At 38.4% G+C, this 16,962-nt stretch overlaps 1 protein-coding gene across 1 annotated transcript; it reads left to right on the top strand.

The window, feature by feature from the left end:
• The first annotated feature begins 1,183 nt into the window (after nucleotides 1-1,183).
• Nucleotides 1,184-14,537, top strand: TMEM64 (transmembrane protein 64). The gene is made up of 3 exons (XM_032222705.1): nucleotides 1,184-2,891; nucleotides 7,797-7,952; nucleotides 11,842-14,537. Exons 1-3 carry the CDS (start codon nucleotides 2,133-2,135, stop codon nucleotides 12,031-12,033), a joined length of 1,107 nt encoding a protein of 368 aa, XP_032078596.1. The 5' UTR covers nucleotides 1,184-2,132; the 3' UTR covers nucleotides 12,034-14,537.
• The last annotated feature ends 2,425 nt before the right edge of the window (nucleotides 14,538-16,962 follow it).

Below are 16,962 nucleotides of genomic sequence, written 5' to 3'. Positions count from 1 at the left end.
GTTACTTAAAGAAATAGACCAATGTTTTATCAATCTCTGTAAGGTGAAGATGGAGATGTTTAAACAGAGACTCAGTTATACTACTTGAGAACATGTAGATTCTGAATTCTAGTCCATTGTTAGGCATGGAAGCCAGCTGGGTTACCTTAGGCCAGTGATGGTGAACCTATTTCTTACAGTGTGCCAAAGTTGTGCATGTGCACTATTTTACACATGTGCCTACTCAATCTCTCTGTCCAACGGCGCATGCGTGTGCGACCCAGCTGACAGCTGGTGTACCACTAAATATGACTCCGCATGCCACCTGTGGCATGTGTTCCATAGGTTCACCATCATGGCCTTAGGCAGATCACTATTAATACCTATTCCTGGCATGGGGTTTGCACTAGTGATTTTCAAGGTCCTTAGGTCTGATTCCATAAACTGTAATACAGTGGGGTGGGGTGGAAAAGGAAAGGAAAAATGGGGTGCAAATAGTTTATTAAACTTAAAACCGAATGTTTTAAGAACTAGTTGCTTTAACTGAGAAAATAGTTTAGAATAAAACATTACATCTTTTTTTGCCAGCACCTCTGTAATTTTGAAGCTCCAATGGAAACAAAGTGTTACGGAAAAGCACCCCCAAAATTTTCACCTAGGGTTTGTTTGTAAACATCTCAGTTCCTGAAAATTAAGTGGTTCTATTCCACGAAAGAACAAACTTACACTTATTTAAAATTTATATGTCATAGACATTACATTACCATTGCATACATCATGCATCACATATTACTTTACATCAAAATAGGTCTTACATATTTAAGAACTCAATGCAGAGTTTATCCTGAAACTCCAAGTTATTTCCTACTTAATGCAAACGTGGTGGTACCCTGTTTTCACTTTTTTAGGTGGTATATAACTTGTTAGAAAATGCAAATAAAGCCAGCCAGGTGCTAAGTTTCAGTAAGTGGCTGGATTTCAATTTTGTTTCCATTTTCCTTCTTTCATCAGCTTTGATTCTATTTGTGTTAAATTACAGATTATGAAGCTAACTTGTAATTATGTTCTTTATAAGCCGCACGCTTCATTTCTTTCCAACTGAAAGCAAAATCCTTTATGAGGTATTTGATATGGTAATAACGTCCCAAAGGCAAATCCCCTTGTACAGCACTTCAGGCTGCGGTTTTTGCGCGCTGTGAACAAACATCAGCACCAGATCACAAGCCTGTCGGAGGCCAGCGAGCTGTGCGGATAAATGTGAAAGTGCATTTGTGTAAACAGATCGATGCGACCGCACTCAGGTCAGGAGAGCTTTTGGACAGAAAGACAAAGGAGTCGGGAAGGTTCAGATCCGCAAGCACGACGCCCTACGCGCCAAAAAAATTTTTAAAAAAATATTGTTTATGACTGCGAGGGCGTCTGTGGTGAAAGACGTGGCAGACTCCGCAGCGAGGGAGAGACTGAGAGAGACCCTTGTGGACGCACACTTATGAGGTGTTTTATCTTTGCACCACAACGCAACGGAAACGGGGTGTGAAAGGTGGGGGGAAGAAACAGCGCCCTTCTGGAAACGCGTCGAGCACCCCCTTCTTTCTGCAACTCCGCTGCGTGAGGAGGGGGAGGAAGAGGAGAAGGCGGAGGAGGAGGAGGCGACGTCGGCGGCAATCTCGGCCGGCCCCCTCCCAGCGCCGCCCATCCGCCCCCACCAGGCCGCGGAGGATCGACGCATCCTCGGCGTCTTTCTACCTCGCGCTCGCCGCCGCTTCGCCGCGCGCTTTTTGAGGCGGCTGCGCCTGAGTCGCGGCGGCCTTTGGCACCGGCCGGCCCAGCTGAGGGGGCCTCGGCAGCGCTTGGGAATGGGGCGCCGCAGCTGTTGCTCTTGCTTCATCGCGGGACGTCCCTTCTGGCAAGGCCGCGATGTTTTTGGTCGCCGCCGCCGCTTAACCGCCGGGTAAAAGGAGACCACCGCCGTGCAAGAGAACAGCTCGCGCCTTCCTCAGCCCCGGCGCCTTCCTCGGCTGCGGCGGCGATGAGCGAGCGGTCGCGTCTTCATCCAGCGAAGCAGGGAAGGCGCAGCTCTCCCTCGACCTTCGCCCGCCGGCGGCGCCTCCTCCGCCTCGCCGCGCTCAGTTCGCTGTAGACGCCGGGCGGCGATGTGGAGCTCCGGGGCCGCCGCGTTGCAGCTGCTCTCGCGGGCGACCAAGCACGCCTTCGCTCAGGGAGCCCGGCAAGACCTGAACCGCTGGCTGCAGCCTCTGGGAGCCGCGGGCGAGCCGGCGGAAGCGGCGAGCCGAGGGGCGTCCGGCGAGCCGCTGCTGTTCGGGGAGCAGAACGGGCTGTATCACTGCCCTCCGCCTCATCCTTCTCAGGAACCGTCGGTGGAGCTCCTGCTCTGCCAGCTGCCCGAAGCGGGACACGGTTTGGGGGAAAGCAGGACGTGGCACTGCTCGGGATGCCTGCTGGGCACCTGCTGGTGCAAGAGTTGCCTGAGCGCCTGTTTCCTGGCGATGTTCTGCTTCGCCTCGCTCGCCTTGATGCGCCAGTACCTGCGGGACCTGATGCTCTGGGCCGAGAGCTTGGACAGCCTGGCCGGCGTGCTCCTCTTCACCGTGGGCTTCATTGTGGTGTCCTTTCCTTGCGGCTGGGGCTACATCTTACTCAACGTGGCCGCCGGCTATCTCTACGGCTTCGTGCTGGGCATGGGTCTCATGGTTCTGGGTGTCGTGATCGGCACCTTCATCTCCCACGTGGTCTGCAAGAAACTCCTGGCCCGATGGGTGCTGGCGAGGATCCAGGGCAGCGAGAAGCTCAGCGCGGTCATCCGCGTTGTGGAAGGAGGAAGCGGCCTCAAGGTGGTGGCCTTGGCTAGACTTACACCGATACCCTTTGGACTTCAAAATGCACTCTTCTCTGTGAGTAACTGTCAAGGAGTTGTGCCTTGTTTAACAAATTGCAGGTGAAAGGTTCCTTCTTGGATCCAGTGCCGATTCCAGCTTAGGGCTTATCACGTTGCTACTCTCCAGGTGTCTCATATGAGCTCCTACCAGACCCATCTTGCACAGGATTGTGAGCCCTACAGTTCAGAAGGGCTAGATATTGTGAGATTGGCTATCCTACCAGTTCAGATCCAGTTACAGGGCAAAGAGGTTGCAAATAATTGGTTTATCAATCAGTTCCATTGTATACAGGATGTACAATGACAATAAAGGCTATACTATACTAATTGCAGAGATAGGAAAAGTCAGAATCCAGAAATAATCAGAATATATGCTTTTGCGCCCCCCCCCCAAAGGTAGTGTTTTGGAAGAGTTCTTAAATCTGCACTGATTGTTCAAAGAAGATAAATATATCAGATATTAATATTGATCAATATATATGATCAATATCAGATATTCCCTGCAGATGCATGTAATAATAACCCACAATGGGAAAGCTTCCTTGAATGTAACTTGACACTGAGAAACAGGGAGAGCGATATTTAGTTGTTTTTCTTGTCTCAAATCTCTGTCATATAGCATTTCCTGTGTGGTGTACAGCAATTTATTCCCTGGGGACAGAAGACTTTGCTATATATTCTTGCATCTAGAAAAAATAAATAAAGCTGTGCTATGCGGAAGGAAACACAGGCAGAAAACAGGTTAAATTATGCTTTCTTGCTATCAGTTATCTGCTTCTGATTATCAGAAAGCTGTGGTTTTTAACATTTTTACAACTCCTAGCATACCTTTCCTAACCAATGAGAGCAATATATGTTTAGATATTGGTAGACTATTATCCTACTTATTTCAGTGTTTAGAAGACAGTATATGGCTTTTAAATTTGACATAACTTGATTCATCACAAAGGAGCTTCCAAAACAATTATGATGTAGGAGTTATTTTAACATAAGAATCACCTTGTATTTCCTCTACTTACAAGAAATTGTGCTTAAAATAAAGCCAATTTTGTGCTGGTTCTATATCTTAAAAAATGTACCAAATTAACCTTCATATTTTTCTAAAATGAATAGTTGGTTTTGGCCTGTAACATAACACCTCTGTATTTTCCTGCATTCAAGGCAAAGGATGAATATATATTTAGTACTTGTGTTTGGTCCTTGAAATAATTTACATTTTATGATTGATTGGGAAGCGTTGTTTGTTTGTTACCAGAAGACATCTAAAAAGATTTTATTTGGGAAACTGTAGAAGCATATTGAAGGCTATACCTGTTGTTATGCCTGTAGTGCAATTAATATGCAAAATATATTTTCATTTCTTTTTTTGGCTTAGTGTACACAAATAGAGAAAAAAAGATATAAAAAAGAAAAATAAAGTGAAAGAAAAAGGTAGTTGTATATTTAAAAAAATATAAAGTAAGTATTAAATCTTGAGCAGATGCAATAATATTGATCAATCTTTCCATTATAACAGTAGAAGGCCAGTTCATAAACAGAGAGTGTATGTAAGTCATCAGTCCAAGATTGTAATTGAGGGTAGCATTTCATACATATAATACATTTCTATTGCAAAGGAATAATCCTGGTAAATCTGTAGTTCTCTCAATACTAGTATGTTTCAAAATGTTGATATATGATTCAAATCATATTCATGCCTTAAACATCTTTCCTCAAAGCCCCATTAACACCTAAAAGACACTCCACCAAAATTAGAACAATAATAGAATATACATCTAAGCATAAATGTGTCTGTCATTTTGTATAACCAGTTCAAAGTAGACAAACATTCTTTTAATGCATTCTTTGAAGTATCCAATAAAAATGACAAAAGTTGAATGAGTCTGATCCTGAAGTTATAGGTAACATATTTAATGTTCTTTAAGACTCTTATTCATTGATTTATGAATATAGGAGTTTCCATTACTTTATTCCAAAGTACTTTAAAATAACTGAAAACAGATTTCAATGATGGTATTCAGGATTTTGAAATGCATCTGGAACAAAAAGTTTTCAATAAAAAGTTTTTTTAATTAAATGTCCCACTGATCTTAATTTTTAGACAATCCCTTTTGCAGTAATTCAGATTTAAACAAATTTAATTCAGTTCTCAGTTAACAATTATATACAGTGGAGATCTCAAACTCAAACCTCCTTTCCCAGAAGTCATCTGAGTCTTGACACCCTTTGTCTCACTTTCTGTTCCTTGAAATAATGGCTTGCACAAGCACATTGTCACTCATCTTTTTCCAGGAAACACTTTATTTGGTGCTCTCCCTAAATATTCCTAAATGGGAATATTGACTTACTAATAATAATATCCATCCTTCAGTAATACTAATTTACAGTAATAATCTTTTCCTATGGAGCTTCTCAGTCATCCAGATCATGGTGGTCTGAAAGGTGTTTTCAGGCCAGTTGCCTCTTGAAAAAGCACCTTTGGGATCTTTAGGATTTTAAACTTCTTTTAATAGTAAACTAAAATTTAAAAATTGATAAAATTCAAACTAAAAAAAAGGTATATTGCCATGGGTAATTATTCTCAGGTAATTGAAACAATTTTCCCACCAAGCCAGCTGGGTGACCTTGGGCCAATCCATGTTTCTCAACCCAAGCCAAGGGCATCTTTTATTCAACTTCCTCAGGATATCTCGATGTGTGAGTAAATAATTCCAGTTATAATTAGCTTGCTGAAGGATTAAAATATTGCATATCAAGGAATGTTGCACCAGAATTTAAATTGGCATATCAAGGATTTTTCCACATCCATCAAACGTCCGTTGACAACTCCAGTTTTTCTCTGCATGTATCTAAAATATCAAGGGGTAATCTAATATTATGTTAAGCTTGAAAATGTTTTATAAAATCTTATTGCATAGAATAGATAATTAAGGTAATATTGTCTGTGGGGCGCAAAAAACAATCTACTGCGAACTCTGTATGGTATCAGGAAGGGCATCGGGCCAGTAAACGCTCAGCTCCATCGAGTCACCCGACTCTGCCCTGCTTTAAGGGATTACAAAATCATAAAAAGAGAGTTATTGTCTGTAATCTGTATGATAGGGTTGTAATGAAACAATTGGTGCAAGATTTAAAAAGGAAATTCTGCATTCTATTGCAGAATTCAATTCATAGTTATATGCACCACATTAAAGGATGTTGGAAAAATATTTTAAAAGAATTAATTGTAAACTTCAAACAGTACAGAATTAAGATAGTCAAGGAGTTTTCATATATTTAACAATAGTATTCCCCGTAGTCATAAAGGAGCAGTTAGACAGCTGGTTCATGTGTGATCTTCAGAAAGGCTTTATTATTTACATTTATTAAATGTAAAAGTATAACTGTAATTAAATGTAAAAGTATAACTTATGCTGCTTACATTTATGAAATGAGTTGTCTTTAAGCATGTTATTAATGTGTTATATATAGAACTATAAATTACAAAACTTGTTATCATTTATTTTTGTTAGTTTGAAAGATAGAAAAACAAAGCTCAAAAGACCTTTAGCCTGATAGAACTATATATTTTATGTCTATCGAAAGCAGATATGCCAAACTCTAAGTAAAAAGACAGCAGTAGACAAGCCCACATCAAAATCTGGCCAAATACAATAATCTTCAAAAAAAAATCTTTGCAAATCTACCCAGATAATTAGTACTCCTGCATTAAGTGGACTAACTTCATATAACCAGTTACTAAATATGAGCCTTAAAATTTCAAGCTTTCTTTAGCCGTTACAATTAAATTTGAAGCTAAAATAAGTGGGACTTCAGGATCCTTATTATCTCCTAAAATCATTACAAAATAATATTTACCCCACATAAATAAAATCACTAAATTATAGCAATCTAATCTATAAAACTTATATATAATGAAGTGAAAAAAGTTATTTAGAAAAACATGGATTAAAAAAAATGATTTTTAGCTCTTACTGCATGTAGCTGGGTTGGATAGTTTGTCAGGAAATGTACTTACCATTTGAATAGTTAGTGAGTAATGATAAATATGGTGTGAACCTATTTTATTAAATTTTCCTATGTTTTAAGGAAAACTGAAGTTTTAAGGAATTAAAAAAATAACTTTAGACCTACTGTACGATTTAAATTAGTTTCCTAGATTACACTCTTGATTTTCAACAGTAGCAGTCAAAGAGAGATGTAGCGTGAGAATGGATGCTGTACTGTCTCTGACGCAGAGCAAACAAGCTTATGGGAAGAAATGCACAGCACTATCAAACTCTTGCTCACTTCACAAATACCTTTTTGAATACCCTGCAGGTTTAAGCATTTGCTCCAGCAAAAGCAACCACAGCAGTTTCTATTTCAATTTAATAATCACATGCAAAAAATAAAATGTATCAAGTGTCATAAAATGGTACAATCTCATAATAAATAACCCCACAATCAAAAAGTTGCAAAACAATATGATAGAGTGGCATCAGCATTAAAGAAGAGGCAGCAGATCAAAATAAAGATGTGAATATAAACTTTATATGCCCCCCCCCCCAAATGTACCAGAATAGAGGAAAGAATTCTTTAAAGCTACAGCTTAAAAAAATCGATTCTGAGTAAGTTGCCATGATGCTTCTTTCTGGGCTGGCTTATACAAAAGGCATATGAATGAAAAATCTTTCTAAAGGTATCTTTTTCTGCTTTGTTATCCAGGATATGCTCCAGCTTGAAACTTCTATATAGCTTTGGCAAACTTCTTTATCTTTCTTTATCTTTCTGGACAAATTGTGTTTAAGTAGTCAGATACTTCCCCCCTCCTTTCTTTTGTCTGTCTTGAAATGTGGGGTTGTTAAATTGCTGTCATTTCCGCAGGAGTGAAAAACTGATCAGACTTGCTTGTCTAATGATATGTATTCCTTTTGTTTAGATCACAGATCTTTCACTACCAAACTACCTGATGGCTTCTTCCATTGGATTACTTCCAACTCAACTTTTAAACTCCTACTTGGGAACTACCTTGCGCACTATGGAAGATGTTATTGCAGAACAAAGTTTTAGTGGTTATTTCATTTTTATTTTACAGGTAAATTGTTTTGACTTTACTCAGCAATTTATTCTCATAGCATTTTAGGTTAACTTTTATAAATCGGTGCATCTGTGTGGTACCCTCTTGCTATTTGGGGCTGGGACTTCCATAGTCTCTGATCTTGACTATATTGATGGAAATTGAAATACCAAATATCTAGCATATTGTCTACCCTTAGTAAGAAGTTATTTCCAATATCTCAAGGGTTGCCACAAAGAAGTGGGAGTCAAACTATTCTCCAAGGCACCTGAGTGTAGAACAAGAAGCAATGGGTGGAAACTAATCAAGGAGAGAAGCAACTTAGAACTGAGGAGACATTTACTGACAGTTAGAACAATTAATCAGTGAAACAGCTTGCCTCCAGAAGTTGTGAATGCCCCAACACTGGAAGTCTTTAAGAAGATGTTGGATAGCTATTTGTCTGAAATGGTATAGGGTTTCCTCCCTAGGCAGGGGATTGGACTAGAAGACCTCCAAGGTCCCTTACAACTCTGCTATTGTATCTAATATCCATAGCATTGTGTGGAATGTACTCCTTCATTATAGGTGTTGTTAAACATACTCATTTGGATCCTTCCACGAATAGAAGTTCCTTAGTCCATCCGAATATCCTGCCTAACAGAAAACCTAATTCCTAAATTTTGATTGAAATGCTCATGTCTGGGGAGGAAAAAAAAAACTATTCAGTCCATTCTAGAAGCCATTGTATTTAAATAATGCTTTAATTGAAGCAAGCTTCTGAAGCAAGATTTTCAGATATTTGCTTTGGAACCAAATGCAATGGTTCAGCAGTTAAAGAAGTAGCTCCCTCTCATATTTGTTAACAGTAATAGATAATAGTTGGAGTTTTGCCATTTTCCTCAAACCCAAAATTACAATACTAGGATTTTTATTTATTTTGCCAAAGCTTTTAAATCAATATTTTCTTAGTGTTAGCATATATGGCAAAACTATGTATGACAATAATTTACATTTTTTTATAAGTTGGACAAATCTTTTATAAATATAGGTAAAACTGTAAGAAGGAATACATAATAAAATGCTGGCAGCAGTTTCCTATTACATTCCATGCAGTAAAGGGTTTCAATTTTTTTAAAATCTATTCTGTGGGTGTGGCCTATTTTGTGGGCTTGGCTTGGCAATCATGTGACCGGGCAGGTATGGCCAACTTGACATCACTCATGCACACTCAGTCACATGACCATCACCCCCAAGCCATATGGCAAAAATTTTTGGAACTCCTATGAAAAGGTGGGGGGAAGAGAGGGGAAAACCTCCCAAAAATAGACAACTGGAGGATTAAGGGCCGAAATTAGGGAGATCGGAGAAGGCAGGACAGAGAGGAATTCAGTAGAAAGCTATCACACGTTGGGGAAAGAACTTTGGGAGATCGGAGGAGGAAAGACAGAGGGGAATCCAGTAGAAATCTATCACACGCTGGGGAAAGAACTTTGGGAGATTGGAGGAGGCAAGACAGGGAGAAAACTCCTGAGCTTGCCTCTGCTATCTGGTGGATTATGCTGCTGGACCTCTCCAGCAGGCGGGGGTGAGCGTGGAGCGCGACAGGGCCGGGGCAGGCATTCCGGAAGTTACTTCCGGGTCCATTTCACCATCTGGTTCTCCCGATCCGGTGTGAACCGGCAGAAACCCACCACTGATTCCATGTTACAGGTAGTCCTTGACTTATAACTATAATTGGGACCACAATTTCCATTTTAAATTTATAGGTTGAGTCATCACATGATCTGGCCAATTTTATGACTATTCTTATTTTGGTCATAAGTCAAGCTATGCGATCATAAGTCGAGTCACTCAGTTATAAGTGCGATTCCAATTTAACCCATAGCAAATTGAATAACATAATCGCGGGACACTGCAGCTAATTGGAAATGTGAGTCTATTGCTAAGTGCCCAAGTTGCAATCATGTGATTGCAAGGGCAGGATGATTGTCATAAATTTGAATTTAGATTGTAACTGATATTTTTGTAGGCCATTGTTAATTTAAATATCATTAAGGTCTTCCTTTACTGGCTTTTTAAAGTCATTTTCTATGTGATCCTTGGCAGTGCTTAGGTTTGGTGAAGGATGCGAAACTTCAAGGAACCTTTGCAGTGGGGTAAAAATCTGAGATTGACAGAAAATATTTGTATGCAAAATGCATAGTCATTCATTAACTAGACTTTCCAAACTGGCATCCTCCAAATTGCAAATTACATAATCTCAGCCCATGCCAGGTTGGCAAAAAATATGTTACTTACTTTTGAATATATAACATAATAGATATTTTAACTGAATTTTTGGCATAGAGTACTGAAATATTAATGTGTGGCATTGTGAATGACACAGGAACACCAGGTAGTTCAGCGTGATGTGCGTATGTCTTTCTAAATAATTTTCCCAAGTTAAATCAATATATGGCTTCTGTGAAAAGATAACATTACTCTGTTGAAACAAATTGTATTTGTATTCTGTACTGAGATACAGTATGTCTTTTGAAATGGCATTAATGTTTTAGTATTTGAGAGCTGTACAGATGCCAAAATCACTCTTTAGATCTGAAGTTTTTTTGTTTTGTTTGCTTATTTGTTTAAGCCTAAATTGCCTAGTAAGTTAATGGCAGAAATGAAATTCAAACCATCAGTAGTATACAGTCATTTACAGTTTTTCTTTTCTATATCACATCATATCTAGATGTTAATTTTGTTACATTAAACTAGACATGGTGTGTGTGTCTCTCTCTCTGTGTGTATCTTTTCATCTAAATTAAAATTACTTGTTTAATTAGCTTAAACTATTCTTAGAGTGTTGATAAAGTTGGTCATTTATCTATATCAAAGACATAATTCATTGCATACCCTTTGTCAGCCGTTTGCAAGAGCAGTCTTCAATATTGGTACAGGTAGTCCTCAACTGATGACTACAATTTCTACATATGTTAAATGAGTTTTGTCTCATTTTACGACTTTTCTTGCCACAGTTGTGACTCAATGCAGTTGTTAGGTTAGTAGCACAGTTGCTAAATGAATCTGGATTTCCCATTGACTTTGCTTGTCAAAAGGTCACAAAAGGGGAATCACATGACCCTAGGACACTGCAACTGTGTCAGGGTTCCAAGTAACATACTCATAGCAAAGAAAATTCTGAGGCAGCCAATATCTCAAAGAATAGGTTTATTGGATATGTCATATTGGCGCAGGATTGTGAAAACCAATTCTGAATTCCCGCAGCTTTTTTCAAAACAATTAGTCACAAGGTCGAATCAGGATACTGTCCAGTTGCTAGGTGACTCGAGTCCCTTCCTTCCGAGCGCTTGCAGGAATTCCTTGGTTCCCAAGACAAAGTATTTTGACTACAACACCCGAACTATCTCTATTCCCCCCTCCCTATCCCTCTTCTTCAGTCCTTCAGTACTGAAGTCTCAAAATAACTTCAGCCAGGCCAACTTCATGGTTGACTGGCATCCCACCCACCCCCCCCCCCCTTAATTGAAAAGGAGTTTCTGGAAGAAGGCAAGAAAAGAACACAGATAGTTTAATTAAACACAAGCTTGACAAACTCATAAATATAAGTGAATTGCCAAGCGTCTGAATTTTGATCACGTTACTATGAGGATACCACAAAAGTTGTAAATGTGAAAAATGGTCATAATTAACATTTTTCAGTGGCGTTATAACTTTGAATGATCACTAAATGAGCTGTTGTAAGTCAAGAACTACCTGTGTTTTGACTCTCAATCTTGCTTGGTAATTTGTGGGCACATGACAATTCAACTGCAAAAAAAAGCCACTTTAAAAAGCCACTTTCTTCATGTACTTTAAATATTTTTATGTCCATGTTTGCAGCTGAAAATATTAAATAAGACAATTGTATCTGCTTCATTCACAGATTGTAATAAGTATAGGCCTCATGTTCTATGTTGTCCACCGAGCTCAAATGGAATTGAATGCAGCCATAGTTGCATGTGAAATTGAAATGAAGACATCACTTGTGAAAAGCAGTCAGATCAGCAGCAACAATTCAACATCTTGCAACAAGAGGACACTTGCATTTTCTGGAGGAGGAATCAACATTGTGTGACTTTCTCTCATTTTCTGCAGTATTATCTTACGTTTGTGAAACTGGGTCATTTAATTTGTTGCTTACGACTGCTGGACTTTTCAGCAAAACTTACAAACCAAGTGGCCGGAAGATGTACTGTGATAAGAAGTACGTGGCAGTTTTTATATAGTAAACTGGCTAAATTTTTGTAGGGTTCAATAGTAACTGTATACATAGATGCAAATCTGGCTGCACCTTTGTCTTTATTATCATGACTTATAGTCTGCACTTTAGACTTTGTTCGATGTTTGCTTTTATAAACTGAAGAATACCCTGATACAATTTTCTTTCTGCTTAGCATTATTTATAAGACTGACTAATAAATGGTAGATCTTTAATACTTATAAAAATGTAAAGTATGCAACTTCATGTGCAGAACTCTTAAATATGCGTGTTTTTGAAACTCAGTGAAACCTTGATCTAACAGTGCAGTTTGCAGAATGGACTTTGCTCCTTCTGAATGCCCATGAAACTTCTAATTATATCATTCCAGGTGATTTAGCTATCTGAACAAATAATGTACACTGCCAAAAATGATGTAATACTTGTTGAAAATTACAGGCCTCCTTTTGATTATCTTGGATGGAAAATTCTTCTCCATTAATTGGGAGAAAATGTAGAGAGAAATTGATTCACTACACCTGAAGTCTATTAAACAGGTATCCACTAAATTCAGGTTTCACTGTATTTCTGAAAAATACATTCTTTTTTTCAGAATTGAGAACAATCAATGCAGGAAAATCCCATTTTTCATAGCTGGGAGGATAAGATGAGCACTTCCTCATGAGAAAGCTGTTCTGGAATCCAGAGTAATCTTCTTGTTTGTAACAGGTTAAAGGACAGATCCACACTTCTCTGGGGTTACCCCCTTAAAAAAAGGGGGGGGCATTTTTTCTATTTTGGGAACTATTTGGTTTCCTTACCTTGTTTTCTTAAAAAGTCTGAGAACTGAGAGACAGAAAACCCCTTTCATAAATCTTTAGTTGAATGTATTTTTGTAAGCCTCTGAAATGTTCTGGAGCCATCACAAATGTTCACATAAGTTCAAATCCTACATTGTGGGACTGAAGTGCTCTTATATAATATGTTAAGTTATACTGTATAATATGCAAAGTAAAAGAGAAACTACAGAGTACTTACAGATTGTGGAAAAGAGTAGTGTGAAGGAGAATTTGCAGGTGAAATGCAAATCTTTGAAGGGATTTATCTTTGTGAGTAACAACAAAAGGGCTCTTCCACTATTTCTAACTAGCTGTGAAAAGATTTTAGGAAACTAGATCAGATTTGCTTCATTCTGCACTCTGTAACATGAGCAAAATAGATGGAATAAACCTTTCTGAAAACATAATGATACTAATTAATCATGTGGCCTTTATTTTTTAGAGAAGCTTTTTGGTTTTTCTTTTTTGAAAAGCTTTAAAAATCCACGCAATTCCTCCCTACATATATTTTCTTCTGATCATAAAATAATGCTCTTATATAAGTTTTCTGCAGTATTTTAAGATTTCTATCTATAAGGATGTGTCTCTTTCTTTCCTTCCTTCTTTCCTTCCTTCCTTCCTTCCTTCCTTCCTTCCTTCCTTCCTTCTTTCTTTCTTTCTTTCTTTCTTTCTTTCAAAATTAAGAAAAAAATAGATTTTCCATCTTTAAAACATTGACTAGGAAATGGCAGAAATGTCTTGAGGCTCAGGAATCTGTAAACATTTTTAAAAGACAATTTCATAAAATATGTTAAATTCTCTTAAGAAAATCACTAACTTTGTTCTGTAGGTTTGAATGAACTGGAATAAGCATAACTTGCTTATGTGTATTCATATCATATTTCTTTATAGATTGCATATTTGTATGCCTGAATGAGAATTCAGAAAGATTCTTCATAGCCATTTGAATCAACTCAAAACTTTGAATTCTGTTTCATTTTTGTCTGAACAATAGAGTCCATTTCTGGGCTCTTACAACATCCCTTCCATTTCATCCTAGTTTTTTGTCACGATGCAATGACCTGTGAAAGTTTTAGACTCTTAATTACAATACAAAATCTGGCCATTGACTTCAGCAAGTTTGTTTTGTGTTGAGGTAAATAGTTTTCAAATTTATTGTGCAGAATAATAATCTGCTTGTACTCTACCATATTTGTTAAATAGTTGAATAGGTAACTATGCCATATCCCCACATAGCTTAAAATATTTCAATATTTCAAATTTAGTGATAAATATGGAACTATTGGCAAGATCTTGCTTGGGAAATTTGGTGTTGTTCTACCATTGAATTGTTTTTGTTACTTGAAAATTGGAAGTTTGGCTATTATTTTATGACACTTTGATAGTGAATGATTGCTGATCCCTTTATTACTGTGGCTTTCATTTGAAAAGTAATACCAATAGGCACTGTAACTTTGATGTTACTTCACCCAAGATTTTATCAATATTTGTTATTCTGTGATCTCCTTTGTTAACAACAATAAAGGAATCTTTGCAAAGCTATATTTTCTGGATTTTTAGTTGCATTGTGTTTTCAAGTTGAGATAATTTGATTGTACAAGGATTTTAAAATTGAATCCTCTCAAAAGTTTTTGCATACAGTGTGGCATTTATGTTCAAGAATGAATAATTAATATTATTTCTTGAGTTACATTTCTGCCTATTTTACCCAAGTGACTGTGTGACTCAAAACGGGTAAAAACAATCCGATAAAAATAATTAAAAACAAATATATATAAACATATAAAAACTATATGCAATTTTAAAAACAGAATTAAAAGCAGTGGCAGATTTCATTTTACATGACTTAGTATTGCAAAAATTCCTCACTATTGCCAGACGCTAGACAAAGCAGCAGAGCCATATCTTTTATACCCTTAGCGGGTTGTGGCCATGCCAGAAAAGGGTCTCTTCTTAGGTCCGGCCAGATGACACTTTTTCATAGATGGCATCCATAATGTATTTCTTCTGCTGGTCCTGATGAGATGGGAAGAGGCAATTATTCAAACCAGAATCATGTATATGGAGTCATATAAGTCAAAACGAGCATCTTGAAGAAAATACTGTCAGCCAATACGGATTGCAGAACAGAGGTATAATGTGTACTGATTGAGGAATACACATGATTGCCCATGTTGTCAAATTCTATACCAACTGCACCTTCCACATGTTTTTCAAGAATTCCACCCCATTCAGAAACAAAGTTGCTGCGTCTTGCTAGGGTTGAGTCAAAGCTAGTTGTTCCCTATTCAGAACCCTACTGCCTTGAGACAACAGAACAGGACTCCAACAGCACTGCTTAATTTGCCAAGGATAAGAGTTACAAACCTGGATAACAACATACTGAAGATGTCTCACCTCATGGCAATGTATGATCTGACCCAGCTGTTTCATATAGAGGTTAAACAGTACCGGATAAAGTACCAAACTCCTAAGGAACCTCACAATGCAGAGGCTGAAGATAGGACCTTCCTGATCAACACCAATGCCAGAGGAAGGAGGAAAACCAGCTGAAGCAGTGCCGCCAACCCCCAATTCTCAAAACTGGTCCAGAAGGATATGGTTTCTTGGGATTGTCTGAAAACACCCAATGTGGGAGAGAGGAGGGCTGAACCATGGAGTTAGTCTGGAGGCATTGCACAACCACAAAAGGTCTAGGACTGACCTACAAACCAAATTCCTTGGAACCTTAACTATTTCCAGGAAAAGACTGCCAGTCTGGGGAGATTCCTGTATTATAGGCAGAACAAAATAGCTTGAACTCTGCACATATGGATTTGGTTGTTTATGCCTGAGAAGGATGAATGCACTACTTGCATCCAGCTCATGTGAGACATCATCCAAAAGACCAACCAATCAGTCTCAAGCCTGAAACCCAACTGAAACAGTTTAAATAATACAATTCATCCAGACTCTCTCCAAACCTGTTGCATGATCACCTTCTCCACAAACTTCCCTAAAACAGGAAGATATGGAGAGAAAATTACTCAGTATAGTTGGGTTTAGTCATGGTTTCTTGGAGTGGGGAGGAACAAATGCCTTCTTAGAAGATGAGCAATGAATGCCTCCCTCAAGGAAGAATTAACCACCACTAGAACCCCACCATAGGTTCTCCCAGAAGGCTTTCACCAACCATGAGAGCTATATACTTAATTGACTGGTGGCCAAACTCACCATCATAAGGATCTTGTCCACTTTGTGTTCCACTTCTTCCAAAATATGCTTAAAACTTTCCCTATCTTGCCTAGCTTTAAAAATCTGAATGATGACAAATGGCAGCAAATACTGTTAAGCTTATCACATGAAATTGTCCACAAATGGATTTTGAATATTATTATTGTTATTTCTGCTAATATGCTTAATAATTCCAGGAATCTAGCTTGCTGCCAAATAGTATGCCTGTCTCAAACATCATTCATCTGAGGCATTCCAAAATTTTTTTTTTAAATCAATGGGTTGCTGAGACTATAAAAGGTGGATAAGATTTCTTCTCTTGCATCTTCTGTAATAGGTGTTTTCTGGCCATGTTTTCTGCAAACCAATTTGTGATACTTGACACTCCCCATCGTCTCCAAATAATTATGGACCTTTTGGTTAATGGGTTGCTACTTGGAGGATAATGTAATGAAAGTTTGTAAATGAAGACCAAAACCTCTTTTAAGCAAATGTATCAAGGCCGCAAAAGTTTGTTAATGTTCCATTATAAAGAACAATATGACTTTTATTTCCATGTAATGGCATTCTAGTCATAAAATAAGGATGCATGTGGAAGAAATTTGTAACAATCTAAATCAGGGGTGTCAAACTTGAGGCCGATGGGCCAGATTCGGCCCATGAGGTGCTTAGATCTGGCCCATGGGGCCACCCTGGAAATGGCAAACGGCCAACTTGCAGTGCCTCTGCCAGCAAAAACAGCTTGGGGGGCCCG

This window comes from Thamnophis elegans, chromosome 8 (assembly GCF_009769535.1).
Source record: "Thamnophis elegans isolate rThaEle1 chromosome 8, rThaEle1.pri, whole genome shotgun sequence".
Lineage (NCBI taxonomy): Eukaryota > Metazoa > Chordata > Lepidosauria > Squamata > Colubridae > Thamnophis > Thamnophis elegans.
This window is presented reverse-complemented; position numbering and strand designations above follow the sequence as displayed.

What these genes read in the sequence shown, in the direction of transcription:
- TMEM64 (XM_032222705.1), top strand. Translation starts at nt 2,133, where the DNA reads ATGTGGAGCTCCGGGGCCGCCGCGTTGCAGCTGCTCTCGCGGGCGACC. An exon ending in TTCAAAATGCACTCTTCTCT is followed by an intron (nt 2,892 to 7,796) that starts GTGAGTAACTGT and finishes CCTTTTGTTTAG; the next exon opens with ATCACAGATCTTTCACTACC. An exon ending in ATTTCATTTTTATTTTACAG is followed by an intron (nt 7,953 to 11,841) that starts GTAAATTGTTTT and finishes CTTCATTCACAG; the next exon opens with ATTGTAATAAGTATAGGCCT.